The sequence below is a fragment of the Macrobrachium rosenbergii genome, chromosome 56 (genome assembly GCF_040412425.1).
Source record: "Macrobrachium rosenbergii isolate ZJJX-2024 chromosome 56, ASM4041242v1, whole genome shotgun sequence".
Taxonomy (NCBI): domain Eukaryota; kingdom Metazoa; phylum Arthropoda; class Malacostraca; order Decapoda; family Palaemonidae; genus Macrobrachium; species Macrobrachium rosenbergii.
Window position 1 is genome coordinate 23,229,832 of NC_089796.1, and position 17,887 is coordinate 23,247,718.

At 38.2% G+C, this 17,887-nt stretch overlaps 2 protein-coding genes across 3 annotated transcripts in view; one reads left to right on the top strand and one right to left on the bottom strand.

Annotated features, from left to right (window-relative positions):
• RpS24 (ribosomal protein S24) overlaps positions 1-3,943 on the bottom strand; it is a 31,437-nt gene extending 27,494 nt beyond the window's left edge. The window contains 1 exon segment of the mRNA XM_067100114.1: positions 3,902-3,943. Within this exon segment, the coding sequence (XP_066956215.1) occupies positions 3,902-3,943 (42 nt within the window).
• A 292-nt stretch (positions 3,944-4,235) lies between these two features.
• The window catches only part of LOC136836750 (zinc finger protein 658B-like), a 33,549-nt gene continuing 19,897 nt past the window's right edge, over positions 4,236-17,887 (top strand). The window contains exons 1-2 of one of the 2 annotated variants that reach the window (XM_067101299.1): positions 4,236-4,605; positions 13,040-13,174. The gene's annotated coding sequence lies outside the window, so the exon portion shown is untranslated. The remainder of the gene's footprint in view (positions 4,606-13,039; positions 13,175-17,887) is intronic. The other variant, XM_067101298.1, reaches the window with a different exon arrangement.

Here is a 17,887-nt window from a genome sequence, read left to right on the forward strand (position 1 = left end):
ACAAAATATAAGAATTTAATTTAGTGATGACCTGTCATTGCCTCTTTTCAACATAACAAAGAAATTGACTGTATAAGGTTATTGATTGTCATTGCATCAAAATGTAAAAAATTTTATGTGTAGTCCTATGACCGGTCATTGCCTCAAAATATAAGAAATTGACGTGTAGGCCTAATCTCTCAATGAGTTAACATTTGACATGGCATGCATAGTTCTATGCTTGATTTCAGTGCCTATCGGGATCGCTTTATAAAGGCCAACACCAATTTAAAATTGCTAAAAAAACAAGATTGTGTATTGGGGCTATCATGATAAAAAGATGCGCAGATCCAAATCTTCCTAATGATATACAACTTAATATTTCTTTTTATCGGAGGTATTAATGGCTATCATTTCAAAACTCCGAAACTCAAATCTGTGATCATCATCATTCATGACAAATCTGTATTGTAATCATTTGGACTGTTAACTAGTGTGACGTCATTCACCCCTTGAGAGCTAGCTTCAATCACTGGCGTGCAGAGATCTTGGGCTTAGCTGCAATAACTAGTAGACAGAACAAAGATCAAGAAATATAAAATTTCTGAGAAATTTTATGTATTTATGATTGTACATTTAAAAGAACAAGCACTGCGCTTTATAGGGGCTTATAGGGCCATGTTGAAGAAATTTGGGTGCCAAATCTTGGGTTTTTTTGGGGAGGGCATGTTAAGTCTTGAGAGGGGCAGAAAATCATGCCCAGCCCCTTAGATGACGCCCCAGAGCTGGCACTAGGCCAGTGCAGGCTAAGGGCCCTTAAACAGTTATGTCGCACGTAAATGCGGCGCGCGATGTCGCACCTACATGGGACGGCTTACAGTCGAAAATTATCTCTAATGTACACTTTTCACACTAATGTCAGTCTGAAATTTGTCGGTCCGGCCGCATTTTTGCCCGGTATCGCATTTTGTTACATCGCGAACAGTTGGCCATAAGGATAAATAAAAGTCTTCAACCAGAGTGATGGATTGGGAAATAAAAAGTGAAACTTAGATTCCTGCTTGTAGTATAAATAGTGTTATTCACGTTTTGAACAACCACTGGTTCCATGCAACGAAAAAACACCATACAATAATATAATAATATACAAATAGTGTTATTGGTAAATAGAGAAAGAACTAGGGGAGGTATGGATAGCTTAAGCATAAACTACTGAAAATGATTTATATAAATGATTTTGTTGTTTTTTTTTTTATTTAGGTTACATATACATTTTTTGATACTGAAATTATTACAAATGTTACTAGGCAAATTATTTATATAGAAGAGGGCTAAAAGCTTTTGATTTCGATAAATATGATTTTTAAAGTTTTTATAGTTAACACTCACGTTTATTTACGTTAATTAATTAAAGAATTTTTTTATATCAAAGTAAAAGATTTTTGTTTTTGATCTAAGGTATATACAGTTTACACTTTTGATAAAAGAGATGCTTAAGCTAACAAGGGTTGTTTTCATTTAACCTTAATTTCCAAAAAGATGGAACAGAAAATTTACCAGGAAAGGTGAAAAAAATAGCCTCTTACCTGATGGGATGGTAATTGCCAGTTAATGTGCTATGAAATAGCATATCTGAATGTAACATTTCTTGACGGGAAGGAACTGGAAAGAGTAGACGTGACAAGGGTTCCTCAAAGGTCCTGTTTTAGACATTCTGGAGTAATTGGTGAATTTATCATCATCTTTCAGCTCCTCGAAAAGAGTGGCAATTTTATAATATTAGTGCCTTTGTTTATTCAAAGGTGTATATACCCAGTGAATTCTAGATTTTCTCTTCTTTTTCCAAATGTAATAAATAAAGACACAATAATTTTTCTCTTCCTGTCTACATCTTGTCATCACTACAGGCTGATTGCAGATTTTCACTGTTTTTTGTCAAAAAACTGAGTCACTTTTGTGCAGCAGTCGGACAAATAAAAGTACGATTTGCGCAATTTTGTGTCGGATTTAGATGCGGCACTGCAATCGCATCTAGGTGCGACAAGAATTGCATAGTGTGAAAGGGCCCTAAAACTTGATAAGCTCAGTTTATCATTTCTCTATACCAGTTGATAATTAAGCCTACATTTCAGCTGCATAGACCAATTTTATATATGAAAATGGAAAACAGTATTTTACCATACTCCATCTCCCAACCTGTTGGAGAGAGCGACGACGTGACAATCACGAAATGAGTTAATAAAGTATGCAAAATTAATGTTTTTGTATTAAGTCTAATGAGAAACCCACGTGGAATTTGCCCAGAACTTCATGCAAACGCATACAAAATGTTTGAGTACTATTGCCAAGCATTCATTGCACTGTGGTGTGAAGCTGTAAAATGACTTAAGAAAGATGCCAAACTTTAGGAAGGAATCTTTGCTGATAATCAACCTGCTATAGTAAAAGTAAATAAAAAAGAAGAATTGTGAATCTCGTCTATCATTGGTACATTTTTTCGTGTAAATAGGCTATGCTTTCGCACAACAGGATTTACTGTAAAACTTCGAAGATGTCCTCTAGTATTTAATCCAACCGTTTATTGTATCGTCGACGCTTTGCTTTATTTAATCATTTACTTTGAAAATGGAACCGACTATACTTGAATATTAAAACTTAGCTGTATTTGGCTCTAAACAAGTTCTTTTAGAAAATAAATAGAAAAATACACAATGTGACGTCTGAAGATATTGTATTTGTATACGCAGTTAATTAGAAGTAGTTCATTTAACTATATCAAACGTTTTTTCCTTAACAAATGATTTCATGAACAGATTTGGAATGAAAAGAATGACTGTACCAGAATTTTATTTGAAAATCTAGATAAAGCAGATAACACAAAGGTTCCTGTATCCTAAGCGCTCGCTCCACAAACACAGTTGCGGGCACACTACACTCTTCGCGTGAGGTGCAGAGCTTTATTCCTTTTTTTCTTTTGTTTTACAATTTTAAATATTTTTAGCTTTACTTTTATTTTATTGTACTTCAAACTGTTTATTTTAATTCTTGACCATCACCCTTTTCTGTAACAAGAACCCTGAAAAGTTAGAGGTGTTTCTAAATTAGATATTACAAGATATTGTTCATGGATTACTACTTGACTTTTAACCCTCCCCTTTTCATTTATTTTTCTTTTTAACTGAGGCAGTGCCATGCTATTAGCTTTGACATCCAGCGCTTTCAAGGTTACCAACATTCTTAATTTTTAGCACTAGTCCTATATATTCCCCAAGCTTTCTGTTAGGGATTTCAGGGTCTCTAAAGTCATGATCTTTTGTTTTTGTAGGGTTTTACACCTGAATAAATGTTTGGTGCTGTCCTCCTCCACACTGCAGATATAACAGACCTCGTTCTTATATTTACCTCGGAAGTTAGCCTTCAAGTCCAGCATATTCAGCCTGGCTTTCATTATCATACATGTATCCTTTGTTTCCAGTTCCCTTATGTAATCATTTTCCCCGAAGTTTTCCATGAATCTCAGATTCTCCATTTCTTTCTTCTTCTCTTCCAGGGTCTCTTCGATATCTTGTTTGATTTTTTTATTTCCTTTTTCACTGCTTTTTTGGTCATATTCTCTCATATGGTTGTCAAGCTTTTTGTCCAACACTGTCCATTTGGGCTCTTAGTTGATTTTCTATTATCTTTTTAATTAATCTTTTCTCCTCCGAGTTTATTATGTTGTGGAAAAGCATAATTTTTTATACTCAATTCTGGAGGCTACTGACCAGATGCCGGATTCCTCTATAATTCCCCAATACGGTGTCCTTTGGTTGTTCGCACATTCCTCGAAGCCGGAGGATCCATTATTGTATTTTCTCTAGTGCATTCAGTTCGTTTCCCGTGGTGTTACTCCATCCTTCTATGTTGGCATATATTTTCTTACCGGTACTGTTTCACAGATATTTTTCCTCACTTCTAGTGCCATATTGCCATATTACCTATCTTCTGAACGTCCCCATATATTTTCTAATTTCTCTGAGAAGTTATTCTACCTTTTGATTTCTCGTTGTCGTTACTTGCTTCCTTTTAGCCATATAGTGTGCACCATTCTCCTAAATATTTGTATTCTTTTACACAACCAAGTGGGCATCTTTAACCTCTGTTCTTATGCGGACAACTATTTTCCTTGCTCTTTTATCTTTACAAGCACTGCTGACTTACTTGGCTTAGTGTTAGATGTAAATTTCTTAAGCTGCTCCAGGCTGTGACAGTTGCCAAAATACGAAATAAATGTATATTAGTAATAATTGACTTATCCCAGGAAACGCAACCTCACAACACCTAAAAAGAACGCATCCCAATACCGTGTCTGTGGTATCTGTCGAGAATTTTGTATTTTCTCTCAAAATTGCACACTGTCAACGACTTTTGTTAAGTTATACGTGTTTTCCTGTAGAAGGTGATCACGCTTATCGGGTTATTTTGCCAGTGATACAGTAACAGATTTATGACTGGTTCCTTCTAAGCTACTGCCTGACCAAATGTTGCGAAGGTTGATTGATTTATCTTCAAGTAAGCATAGCTAAAGTTTTCTTATTGTTCATCGTAAGACTCGGATATGATAAAAAGGTACTTCCAAATAGTAAGGTAATCAGTTAAGGTTGTTTTCAGGGTATCCCACAATGTCTTCTGGAAACAATGGGACTAGATTTTTCATAACCCAACAAAGATTTTATACATTCGATTCTTTTCCTAATCTACGAATCCTAGATCAACCGTGTATGTTGAATGGTTGACGACTGGAGAAATTGTTTGGTAGTATACCTAGCCTTTCAAGTCAACGGTTGCCATTGACTAATTGTTAAGTGGCCAGGCTAGGCTAGAAGAGTGGAGTTTGAAGTACTAGGCCTAATTATATCTCCGTTTAGTAATACCAACTAAGATTTAACCCACAGGGAAATACCCCACTTGGTTGCCCTGTCTTGTTTAGCTTGGAGTTATTCATGGATCTGATTGAAGCCTTAGAGTAGAGCCTAACTACTAAGAATTTGCTGTGTCGGTTTTAATTCATGTAATAAAAAAATTCCTTATCCATTCAACTAAAATTTTAAAAAGCCTTTTTAATCAGCCACAAAAATTTAAGTCCCAAAGAAGAAAATTCACTTTCATTGTTTTTATAGAGAGCGGTCATAACTAATAATGCCATTTTTCTTTTCAGATTTTTGTTATCACATCACTATGAACCAACTTTTCCTATGCTTCACTTCAGTCATTAATGAATAGTTTCAGAGACAAAGTAGCTAGTGATGCACTTGCAATAATTGGAGTTTGTTGGCTAAAGTAGTTTATTATTAATTGGAGTTTGTTGGCTAAAGTAGTTTATTATTATTATTATTATTATTATTATTATTGACAATGAATAGTTTAACCAGACAACCAAGTTAACTCTTATTTCAAATGGGGCTGGCCCAAAAGGTTTTGTAAATGCTGCCATGCTTATCTTTTTTTGAAGTGATGAGTATTTGACTTACTCTGATTGTGATAATTGCATCTAGGCTATTGCTGAGATTGGCATGCATACAGGGTTACATACTTACTTACCCCTCCTTAACAAAGCTAAAGTAGAGTGCTGTATCCTACTTGACCTGGCCCCTGTGCCTAACCTGACCTGATATACATCAACAAGCAGAAGTTATAATTTCTGCATGATATCATTATGTTGGCAACTTTAGTACTGACTGAAATTGTAGAGAAGAACATTTTTTTTTATACTGATGAGAGAGAGAGAAATAACTTTACAGAAATACTATAAATTATTTGTAAATTAATACGCTCTTAGTACTTACAGAAGACATTTGCTTGCTGAGGACATTAGCTATTGATAAAATGTAAATTCATTAATCTGACACTAACAATTGTAACAACATATAACAACCCAGAATAAGATTTTGGTATATTTCCCTAAATAAGTATCTTTTGCCTCAGCAGAGAACACCCACTGACTCAGTGCAGAGTACCTACTAAGGATATGAGCCCTTCAGACCCTCATCAGTGGTCTTTTCTATGTATTCTAGCTATATAGTATATTAAATGATACTAGAGGCCCTTTCCTGTGTCCCTTTGGCACTGGGCATTGGCTGCATTGCCTTGAAATTCTTATCCATTTCCTTTGGTCTTTTTGCTCCAAGTTTTTTTTACTTCTTTAACTTACCATGCCTCAGTTGCTGCTTCTTACTCTAGGCCAGTTTAGTTAGCTAGTAAACTGAAGACAGTGGTAGGTTGGAAGAGTGACATTGTAGCAGTCATGTGAAATAAAATGTCATTACTCTGTATGTGGAGTCCAGGGTTTCTTTTAGATACTTTTCACTGGCTCCCACAGGTAGAATGGATCGTGTCAGATTATGTGACTCTAATCTAATGCATTAGGAAATATACTTAACTTTTTAATTAATTTTATATAGCATGTACCATAAGGTTTAAATTCTAATTAATATGCTACCTTAAGCTTACATTTCTTGGATAATTTTATGTGGGCACAGCTATCATACAAGCTGACTATTCTGTACTCCACTCTGCTGACTAGACACCTTCTAACAACTGATGTAGATTACACATTGTTGTGGTTATATCTGATGTATTCTGAGCTATCATGTTTTGTTGACTTCCAGAAATGCTATAGAATGAAATGCCTTTGAAGCATCAGTATTCTAGGTTTGTTCCCACAGGTATACAAACCATCACCTTTTATCTAGGACCTTTGTGTAAGCTGGAATCGATCGTTGATTCTTGATAACAAGGGGTGGGAGATCAATATGCTTACGTTTATTGCATCGACTATTGGTGTCCTGCTGTTGCTGCAACAGCTAGGAACTCGATGCCATTGAGATTCCAGTAGCGGTCATCCTTCCTGTGGAAGATACCCAGCCGTATCAACTATGGCTAAAACCCTCAGAGAAGAGTAAGATACAGGTTAGGAGAGCTCAAGTTCTTCCAACCTTGTTTTGCCAGAAACACACCTGGCTCATCCAATGCAGTGTGTGCATGGTCCTTAAATATGTGAGTGTACAGGCAGTGGGTTAGCAGCAACAGGAAAAATGTTCAAGCCACTCACCCCGTGTATGTTAAATGCAATGGTTCTTGACCCATACCTCTCAGGAAGCGTATTTAGTTGAGTCAGCAGTACCCTCTTGTTTGTTGTTTATAGTGTTCTCAGACTTCTGCATGCTTACAGGGGGTTCAGTTTTATACAGTACTGCTATATACCTGCTCTCCCTTGGCCTCTACTAGTTTGGTTTTCATTGATCATTGGGAGCTCCGTGGGACAAATGACTGGGTCGCAACTGTTCCATCAATGAATTATCTGTTGCTTGGCCTATTTGACAAGTGCCAGTCACACTGATCCTTTGCCACAGTCACAAGAGCAGGCATGCTTAGCCTACATTTCTCTGGAAGCTCATGAGGCTGAGTTACCACTACCCATTTGTTTTTGTGTGCAGGACTGAGCTGTTTGTGTACAAACAGGAAGTTTGTGCTACAGTTCTCTGTTGTATGGCAACCTTGAGAGATGTTCTGTTCATTCAAGCCTATGTGATTGCATGCTAGGATATTTGATCATGTTTACAGCACTGAGCTCAGTTTTGACCAATCGTACAGAAGTCTACAGAATATTAGCCATGATTTCAAGAGGTCACAAATTAAACTAAAATTATTTTTGTGCAGAAGTCTACAGGTTGGTGGACCACATTTTTTACTTATGTTCATATCCATAGGATCCCTTAAGCTGAGTTGGAACAGAGATTGTTTGGCTTTTTATGAGCTTGATCTTGGGAAAATAACCATTGCCCCTGTGTTGAACCCTGTTGTAGATGGAGCTTTCTTCAGATTTACTCAGGAGACAAGGCAGTTGTTCAGAGATTTCCCTGCTACTCAGCAATCAAGTAAGCCATTTCCCCATTACAGTACTATGGGAAGTGCCCTAGGAGCATCAACCACTTCTCCTTCAATGATAGTGATGACAAACCCAGCATAGACAAGTTCTATTGCTACATGGGAAGGGAGACTCAAGCCAGGGTAGGGAGGAAAGCTCCAGCGTTTTCCTTACGCCTCTTCATTTTTGTTGAATGCTTCCTTGTCCTACTCATCTTTTCCTTCACCTTCCTCCTTGAGAAGAAGTCTAAGATCTCTCAGAGATGGGAGTTCGTATGAACTCTTCAACTCTAGAGATGCTTCTATTCTAGGACACATCAAAGGAGTTGGGTGCACATGGGGGATCTCTCCTCTTCGAGTGTGTGGACAAAGAATGACCTTCAACTACATATCAGTCTTGGAAATGCAAGAAGCACTGCTAATTTAGTACTGCAATCGTTCCAAGATTGTGTGATGGTCACTCTGTAGTGTAGTGAGCTGCAACTTAACCATAGTGTCATACATACATCAACAGATGAGGGGAGAGAAGGTCTCCCTTCACCTCTGTCAGTCAGTAATGCAGTAATGCACATGCATGATTGAGCACTTTGCAGTGCCATTGAGCTGTCAGTCAAGTATATTCTGGGGCAGGAGGATTTAGGCAGACCATCACCTGATAGGTATAGAGTGGTCCCTATATCCTCGTGTCAAAATGGCTTTTTGAGCTTTGGGGAACACTGCTGATCAACCTGCTTACCTTGGGTTGAACAGGAAGCTCCCAGTGTGCTTTCCTGTTCCAGACCCCAGGGAAGACTTAGGAGATGCCTTCCAACACATTTGGGTAAATCTGAATGATTAAGTCTATCCTCCATTCATTCTGACTTGCTGAGTGATGGTCATTTTGGGTCACAGAATGGCCCTGGTATCTCATTTTGGGCTCCTTGTCAAGTGGTATCCCAGTCTTCTAGTTTTTCAGGTTGAGTTCAGAGAGCTTCTCCCGTGGCCTACTCTTGTCTGTCAGCTACACATGCTGAGGTACCCCCCGTTGGTGCAGGCCACCAACCTCCACGCTTGGAGTATCCAGCAGTTCATGCAGGAGAGAGGCTTTTCTTGCAGGACTACACAGATGTCTGGTTGCTTCCAGAGGTCCTCAGAGATCTCTCTGTTATGACCTCTTTGTGCAACTTTGTTTAGAAAAGCTTCTATCAGTTTCTTGTGTGAAAGGCTATTGCCCTAATTTGAACCAAGTCTTCTGACTGAGGAACACTGGTCTCTCAATCCATGCTTCAAACAGTCTTGCCCACGGTTAGGAACAATCATTTGCCAATTGTTCCGTTTGGTGGGTTGTTGCCTCCTTTGTTTGTGTTTGTTTTCCTTGCTGGCGAGTTGACGTATGGTGGATGGTGTCAGGCTTCACCAGTCAGGTTCGTAGCAGCAGCGAGCCAGGTTGAGGGCAGCAGCGAGTCAGCAGTTGGGGTAGCAGCAGCAGGTATTCGTACCTGAGAGTCAGAGTCTCGGCAGCAGAGCGGCAGAGTGTGCCGATGGACATGATGGTCGTTGTTTCAACTCTGTTGTGAGCACCCGGTATTGGAGGAGGACGTCAGTGCTGTTTTAAGGACGAGATGGTTGTCGTTTCAACTCTGTCGTGGTCATCTGGTATTGGAGGAGGACGTCGGTATCGTTTCTTTATGCTGCCTGATTTTGTATTTGTTATGATCATTATTTTACAATTGTTTTCATTATTAGTATTATGTTTTGTGCTGCTTGATTTTTTTTATATTTATGCTGCCTGTTTATTGATGTATTTAATTTTGCTGCTAACTTGTACTAAGTGTGTAATTTTGATGATTCATTTTTTTATAAGTGTCGAGTTTTGCTGCGCCCTCATTTTGAATGTAACTATTCAATTTTGATATTGATGCATTTTGGATGATGTTAAATTTTCCTTCAGAACCATTTTTAGCAATGTAATTTTTGGTACCTGACTCATTTTTGTATAAATCTGGATTTCATAGTTTGAACCTTGACTCACCTGTACATTATGTATACAACTTTTACTGTAAATAAATTAGTTTAAGGTCACTTTTTGGTTTTGTTCTGCTCCTTCCTCTGTTTGTCACCTCTTGTTAGCCATTACAGCCCAATTGCTTGTTTTGTTAAGAACCTGTTGATCTCGAAGTAACAAGGCCATAAGATTGGTGACCTTGCCAGGATTGGTTCTCTTTTGGCTGGCGGGGGTGTGGCAGCGTCAGGGGAGAGTATTTTGAGTGTAAAGGAAAAAAACAATTTGATAAAATTTTTTTTTTTCTGTTTGGTAGGGAAGGTGTTGGGAACAATGGTTTGCTGATTGTTCCCTTGGTGGGTTGTTGCCTCCTTTGTTTGTGTTTGTTTTTCTTGCTGGCGAGTTGACATATGGTGGATGGTGTCAGACTTCACCAGTCAGGTTCGTAGCAGCAACGAGCCAGGTTGAGGGCAGCACTGAGTCAGCAGTTGGGGTAGCAACAGCAGGTATTCATACCTGAGAGTCAGAGTCTCGGCAGCAGAGCAGCGGAGAATACCGATGGACGTGATGTTTGTTGTTCCAGCTCTGTCGTGAGCACCCGGTATTGGAGGAGGACGTCAGTGCTGTTTTTAAGGACGAGATGGTTGTCGTTTCAGCTCTGTCGTGGTCGTCTGATATTGGAGGAGGATGTCAGTACCATTTCTTTATGCTGCCTGATTTTGTATTTGTTATGATCGTTATTTTACAGTTTTTGTCATTATTGGTATTGTATGTTTATGCTTGTTTTTTTATATTTATGCTGCCTGTTTATTGATGTATTTAATTTTGCTGCTAACTTGTTATAACTGTATTTTTGAAGCTGACTCATTTTTGACTAAGCGTGTAATTTTGAAGATTCATTTTTTTTTATAAGTGTTGAGTTTTGCTGTGGCCTCATTTTGAATGTAACTATTCAATTTTGATATTGATGCATTTTGGATAATGTTAAATTTTCCTTCAGAACCATTTTTAGCAATGTAATTTTTGGTAACTGACTCATTTTTGTATAAATCTGGATTTTATAGTTTGAACCTTGACTCACCTGTACATTATGTATATAACTTTTACTGTAAATAAATCAGTTTAAGGTCACTTTTTGGTTTTGTTCTGCTCCTTCCTCCTTTGTTTATCACCTCTCGTTAGCCATTACAGCCCAATTGCTTGTTTTGTTAAGAACCTGTTGCTCTCGAAGTAACAAGGCCATAAGACCCACCCTAGGAGCTTCAGCCTCAGGAGTGGGATGTGACTCTTATCTTCTGCAGCCTAACTCAGGTGCCATATTAGCCCTTAAGTGAGGCCTTGGATTGAGATCTCACTTTAAAAATTGCCTTTCTGATAGCTTTAGCCTTGGTGAAGTGAGTTGCACAGCCTTTGTATCGTGTGTGACACTTGGAAAGTTGGGAATCCCGGTTGTTTTTGTCCATTCCTGAGTTTGTTGCAACAGCTCAGAACTTGTCAGTCTCTGAAAAGAGATTCAAGTCTAGTCTCCCTTGTAATTTGGACGAGATGCTTTTGTGCCCAACCTCTTTGGCCAGAATGTCAGCTTCTTTTTGTTAATATCAACAGACGTAAGAAATAGGTGTCCAAGAACACACTTTTCTTTTTGACTTCATGAAGCAATCAAGATATTGTACAGATCATCACACAAGGAGGAAAATCATCCAGGGCAGGACCTTATCCCAAAATTTTTGGAGGAATTCTTGGTTCCCAGGTAATAAGGAAGGTGGCTGGCATTGATGGGCTACCTTTATCTTATTTTACATTAGGGATGTTGCCCAGCTGTTCATCTCACTTTTTTCCTCCTCCTCTGCCAGGGAGCAGTCGGGTCAAATATATGCTCAAATGGGTCACAACATAGGTAAGCTTCACAGTAGAGCATCCTATCTTGGGGCTTCAGTTAACAAAGTGTGGGGGCGGGGCTGTTGTTCAGTAACATTTGAACCATTAATTCTGTAATTGACTTGAATGTTTTCTGCCTTTCTAACCTGCGTTCCCCTGTATGTCTTGGGACCACATGGTTCTCCAAATTTTTTAGAGCAAGAATCTAGACACATCTCACTCTGGCTCAGAGCCCTATCAACCTTACATCCATATGCCAAGTTATATAAGAGTTTACAGGAGTTATTGGTCCTCTGCTCATTCTCATGAATGAGAACATATTTCCAGGTAGCAATTCAATTTGCTGGTCAGTTGTAACACTTTCCTCCCACCTAAGGAGCACATTGTAAATAAAATCTGATGGTTTGTATACCTTGATGAACAAATAAAAAAATGTAAAAATTTGTATTTTCCCTTGGTGTACAAACCAGAACCATTCATAATAATCCCTCAGCCACCCCATATAGTCGTCGATGCTGAAGAAACAGTACAGGTTTACAGTAGGCAAATAAGGCTTCCCTACTCACCCATCTACAGCCAGTTACCCACTTGAGAGCTACAACGACCATTTCCAGCTCATGCTGAGGAATATTCCTACTTAAGATGCTAGGTTATATTCCTAGGAGAAAATACAAATTACTTTTAAAATTTTATATTTTTCTTAGATATGCAAACCAGACTCAATTATCATAATCTTATCGTAACCAACACTACTTAGTCCTTTTTTTGCCAAAGAAAAAAGTGACAGATAACTGACAGGTTGGTGGTGAGTAGGCAGTGCCCCATCCCTCACCAGCTTACTACCAATTAACTACTGTGTTACCAAGCTTTAATGACCATTTCCATTATATAAAAGCTCTGGTTTTATATCTAAGTAAAATGAAAAATTATCTTTAGAATTTGATGCATGGCAAACTTATTGAAATTGTGAATTTAAAACAGGGTAAATGTACTCTAAGTATAGCATTTCGTCCAGTTTGAATCAGTCTTTCATTTGGTTTGTGGATATTTGTTGAATTATCTGCAACATTACTGCCCAGATTTCACCAAACAGCAAAATAGCAAGTCTTTGATGGAATCCTTTGAAGAAGTACTTGTTGGGATTATCACCATGCTGAGTTAATCCAGTTTTTATCTCAGTTTTTAAGTTTTGTAAACATGATTTTTAAAATTACTTTAGGTCAACCTTATTGTTGAGAATTTTACCCTGGGTCTGGTTAAAATTATCAGTGCTCATTAAATCCTCTTTCTTTTCAGTTCCCAGCTTGAAGACAGCATTCAGAAGATTTGGTCATACATCTGCATTGCAAGTTGAAAGCCTTCCTACAGTGATTTATTAAAGAATTTAACTGGTGTCAAATTAAAATCGTGCTTTTGTGATTTTACGATACGGTACTCATTTGTGAAGTATTATGCATGCAGTTTCTCATTGTTTTTAAATATGTTTATTTATTTTTTCTGACAAGTTTATCTGGCCTAAAATTCCTGAGCAGGCAGTTTTTTGAAGTCAGAATTTTTATATTTATATTTTGCTTGATATAAGAAAATAAACTTTTGTTTTTGATTGATTAGTAATTTACCATATATGTATTGTCTTACTTATAACTACTGTACTGTAATACTGAATACTGTACTCATGTTTTCCAGGTTACTGTATTGCTTGAACATTCTGAAGCTATTAACAATATTGGCTAAGTGAAATGCATGATTTTGTTTCTTTTTCTTCTTTAAGATTTAACAGGAGAACATTTCTGCCTAATAAAAAAGAAAAATAAATTACACTGTACAAGCCCATTGGTAATGGGCATTATGTTTTTAAGATTTCTGTGTATAATGTGAATGGTTAATATTGTTCCAAAAATTTTGCAACTGCTTAAGTCAAGCCAATGTTATTCATTCATCACCTACTTTTCAAATCCTTGAATGTTGTGTAATTGTTTGTAGCTGCAGCAGTAAATTTTGAGACTCAAAACTTGTCACATTCACACTTATACACAGCCATTAACAGCACGTGAAAGAGGCAACGCTATGGGTTTCTACAATTTTGGATTCCATTTTTTGCACTGGTTCAATCTGCTGTGTAAGAGATTGAAATAATGGATAATAAACACTGAGGTACTGTACCATAATAATTTTTTAAGAATTTTTTATTTGGAATTCATCTTACCTACTGTTAAAGTTAGCTTTATCTTCACGTAATTAGGTGCGATCGGCATTTAAAAAAAATATGATTGGCTAACCCACCAGGACTGTCTGTAATCACCTGTTCCCACCAGATGGTGCTGGAATGTTTACGTTCAGGTCAGATTTCTTCATGCCGTGCTCGTACACAGATGGTGAATTGGTGTTAGCAATATTTTGATGATTTCTGACTAATTTTCCTATACGGTATTGTGCTTGTTTTCTGATTTTGCATTATGTCGTCTACAACGAGCAGAGATGTAAGCATTAGGCCGTATAGGAAAGAGTTTGAGGAAACCAAATGTTTCGATTTTGCAGGATGACCACGTACCGTATGTTAGCCTAACTGCTGAGGCACGAGTGTGGTTTTCTTGATGTGTAGATTAATGAGTGATTTGATGAGAGAATGAAAATTTTGTGAGGTATCAGAAGACATTACAGGCCAATACAGTAGTTTATGTAGACAATTAGTTAGGGTACACCAGAAGCCTACTCAGTCTTTTCCTTTTGTCTTGTGGTGTTGCTTCTATACTTCATTAGACTACTTGATAGCCTGGGTTAATTCCTCTTTCCCTCCTGCTCCACCTTCTTTTGCTCACTTTATGGTTCAGGAGAATAATAAGCAACTGATAAATTCTTTTATTAGTTAGAATTTTGATTGAATATATTAGGGCCAAAATCCCCCCCACAGTGTTTGACCTTTTCCGGTTTCCCCAAGTGAGAAAGTGTCAAAGCCTTGGCATCTGTCTGTATCCTGTCCTCTGGACTGCCCTCGCCGGTTTTTTCTCTTCTGACAGGGAACCAAGGTGTGTCTCGGGACCAAGGTCTGTGCCCTTCGACACCTCTCTCAATTGTTTTCCGGTCCAAGATCGGCGCCAAGCAACTCTCCAGGTGAGTTGTTTGGTACTGGCATTTTCTGGCTCCAGTGTTGCTAACTGTGACAGCCTGAATCCGCTAAACTTAGTGGTTTTTTCTGCTAAGTTGGCAGCACTAGCCAGTGGTTTTTTCTGCTAAGTTGGCAGCACTGGCTAGTTCACATAACATCCTTTATGGAGAGAGTGATTGTGATGTAGTATGTGAACCGGTAGAGTTAGGGATTCAGACATATTGACTTGCCTTCATTAGTTCTGAACCATGTGTCTGTTCTTCTGTTATCTTTTACCCCCAGTACTGTCCCTAACTGGACGATAACCTTCCTCCCCTCTTATCACCTCATATTCGTCACCTTATGACAATAATTCCTTTTCGTTGTAGCGGCTCTTCTTCTGCTGCCTGCTTATATAGAGGAGTTAGCCTGGTGATAGCATAGCTCTCACTTCTCGGTAATCACCTCTTAAGTGGTATGCAGACTCTTCAACTGTTGTCTTGGTTACGTGATGGCACCATGCAGAAACTTACCTTTCCCTTCTGTGCAGATGACCACTGTTGTCAAGGTTACATGGTGACATCATGCAAGAGGCCTCTAGGTTCCCCATCCATGCAGATGGCCTGTCTGTCGTCAAGGTTACTTAAAGACGTCATATGGAATCCTCTCCCTTCTCCACCCAAATACCTGTTCACTACATCTGTTATACTTTCTTCTGGCATTCCTTGATGTTTTTGCTGATGTTCAGGCGTACAGTATGTCACCTCTTTCACTGCAGCTCCTCTGTTTGGGCTTTAGGAGTTTCAGCCATGTTTTGGTTGATTCTCTTTTAGTATTTAAGTGGTGCATAACTCACTTTGTTCCATAGTCACTTCTTTTGCCACATGAATTCGTTAACCAGGGCTCTTTAGTTTACTTCTACCCTGGCTCCTGTTAAAATGAGTAAGAAGTTAACTCTGATTATGGTAATGTATGTTCTCAGAAGTAGGGCCTTTGGGAAATGGATGAAAAGTCGAAAGAGAAACTAGGCAACTGTTTAGTGCTTTACAGCTTTGCTCCTGACACAAGCAATGTTTTTTTACTCAACTGTGTTTGTAGAGTGAGCTCTCAGAAACCAACCAAACTAGGCGATGTGCCAGCATGTTACTGGCTTAATCTGTTCTACTGAGGTGATCTTGAAAGTGTTCTGGTACTGAAGAGACAGGATGAGGTGTTGTCCCGAATCTACAGATCAGTGGACGCTGAAGCAGCAGTCTCCCTGCGCAATGGACCAATTCTGGACTCCACCTCCTTTATGCTAGTTCTTGGATGCTACTGCATCTTTTCCAGTTTTGAAACTGCTTAGAGCTGGGTTAGGACTTGGATACGACATACGTTTTATCACCTTCCTGAGGTCAGCTTGCAAGTTTCAAGTTCTTGGACCAAGGAAGTGAAGTCTCCTCTTAGGTAAGGTAATTTGCTTAATTGTGAGGTGAAAGTTCCTTTGATTATGGTTTTTCATTTTAGCACTACAGCTCAATTACTGCAAGTGTAGTACATATATGTGATTAGGTTATTTTATGTATATATTATTGATTAGTATATATATATATATTATATTATATATATATATTGGTTATATATATATATATATATATATATATATATATATATATATATATATATATATATATATATATATATATATATATATATATATACATGTAGATACATATAGATAATTATATACATGTAGATACATATAAGATAATTATATATATTAGTCCTGAAGAGGCAGAGTTTCTGTATGATGTGTCAGAGTTGTTACCTTTCCTTGTAGACCTAATTCCGAGGCTATGAGAGGAATGTCTTATTCCTTTTACAACTCAGTTGTGAATGATAGAAACAGTTGTGTAAAATCATACTACAGTACAGTATAAGGTAGCCCTGCTCAACCATTAGTAGCTATTATTGACAGTGGCCCATCATTGTCTACTTAACCCCTAAGTGTTTTAAGGCCATCACCTAAGATGTCTCAAATCAGGAGATTAGAAATTCTTAGCACTACCTTTGAAGTCTTCCCTCTACGGTCTTGCCCCTACAACCTTTTTTGTGCAAAAGTTCCATGTAGCATTTCCCAATTTACTTTCAAGCTCTGCTTCAGGAGAGTTTGGCTCTCATTCTAATTGGAAAAGTTTTCCGCATGTACGAGTAACCCTAACTGAAGTTTTGAACCCCCTGCTCAGAGGCTATGGGGATCCTCAAAAGGGTGTGTGCAGATTTTCAGAAGTGTCTAGCAGAGTATCAGGTAGAACATTTGGTAGTGATGGTTCTCAGGTAGGGATACTTCATACTTTTGTTATATTTTACCCTTATCAACTCTCTGATATCCTTCTCTCCACGCTCTTCACACAGAAAAGTTCAGAGTTTGGAGGGGTAGATTGGACAGTTTTTATGCAACGAGGCCATCAAGCCATGTGTGTTTCCTGTCTCAACAAGTTTATTCATATTACTCCCTTTTTGGGTGAGTCATTCAGTTTGATCCTGGCAGTCCTTGGGAAGGGCAAAGGTTGAGTTCTGTCGACATGTAGGACACACACTTCCACTTCCTGGTACTCCTTCAGTTGGAGTAAAGTATCCTCCTTTTAGTTGAAGTCTTAGCAGTAAGGATTCATCCGCGTGGTATCAGAGTACTATAGTTCTCTCATATTTGGACGACTTGTTCATTTCTTACCAAATTGTGTATTATGATGAGAATTGTTTTATGTCTAGCCTTAGGAGTGGGATTTTTGTTCAAGGTTGACTATCTATGCTTTTCTGACCCAGTAGTTGTTTATCTGGGGATGAAGATCAGCTATCTCTTGTTGGAGACTTTTTCCAACAGAGACATAGATAAACAATTTTTCTATCTCTTTTGAGAACATAATGGGTAGGCGTATAGTCCTCAAGAACCTTTACACTGTCCTCAGTTGTCGTGGAGGCAGATTTAGGGGCCATTCTAAGAAACATTTGATGTCAGGAAGTGGATGTGTAAACATCCTACAGCTCTTGACAGTTTAGAATACAGTGCTCCCCCATTT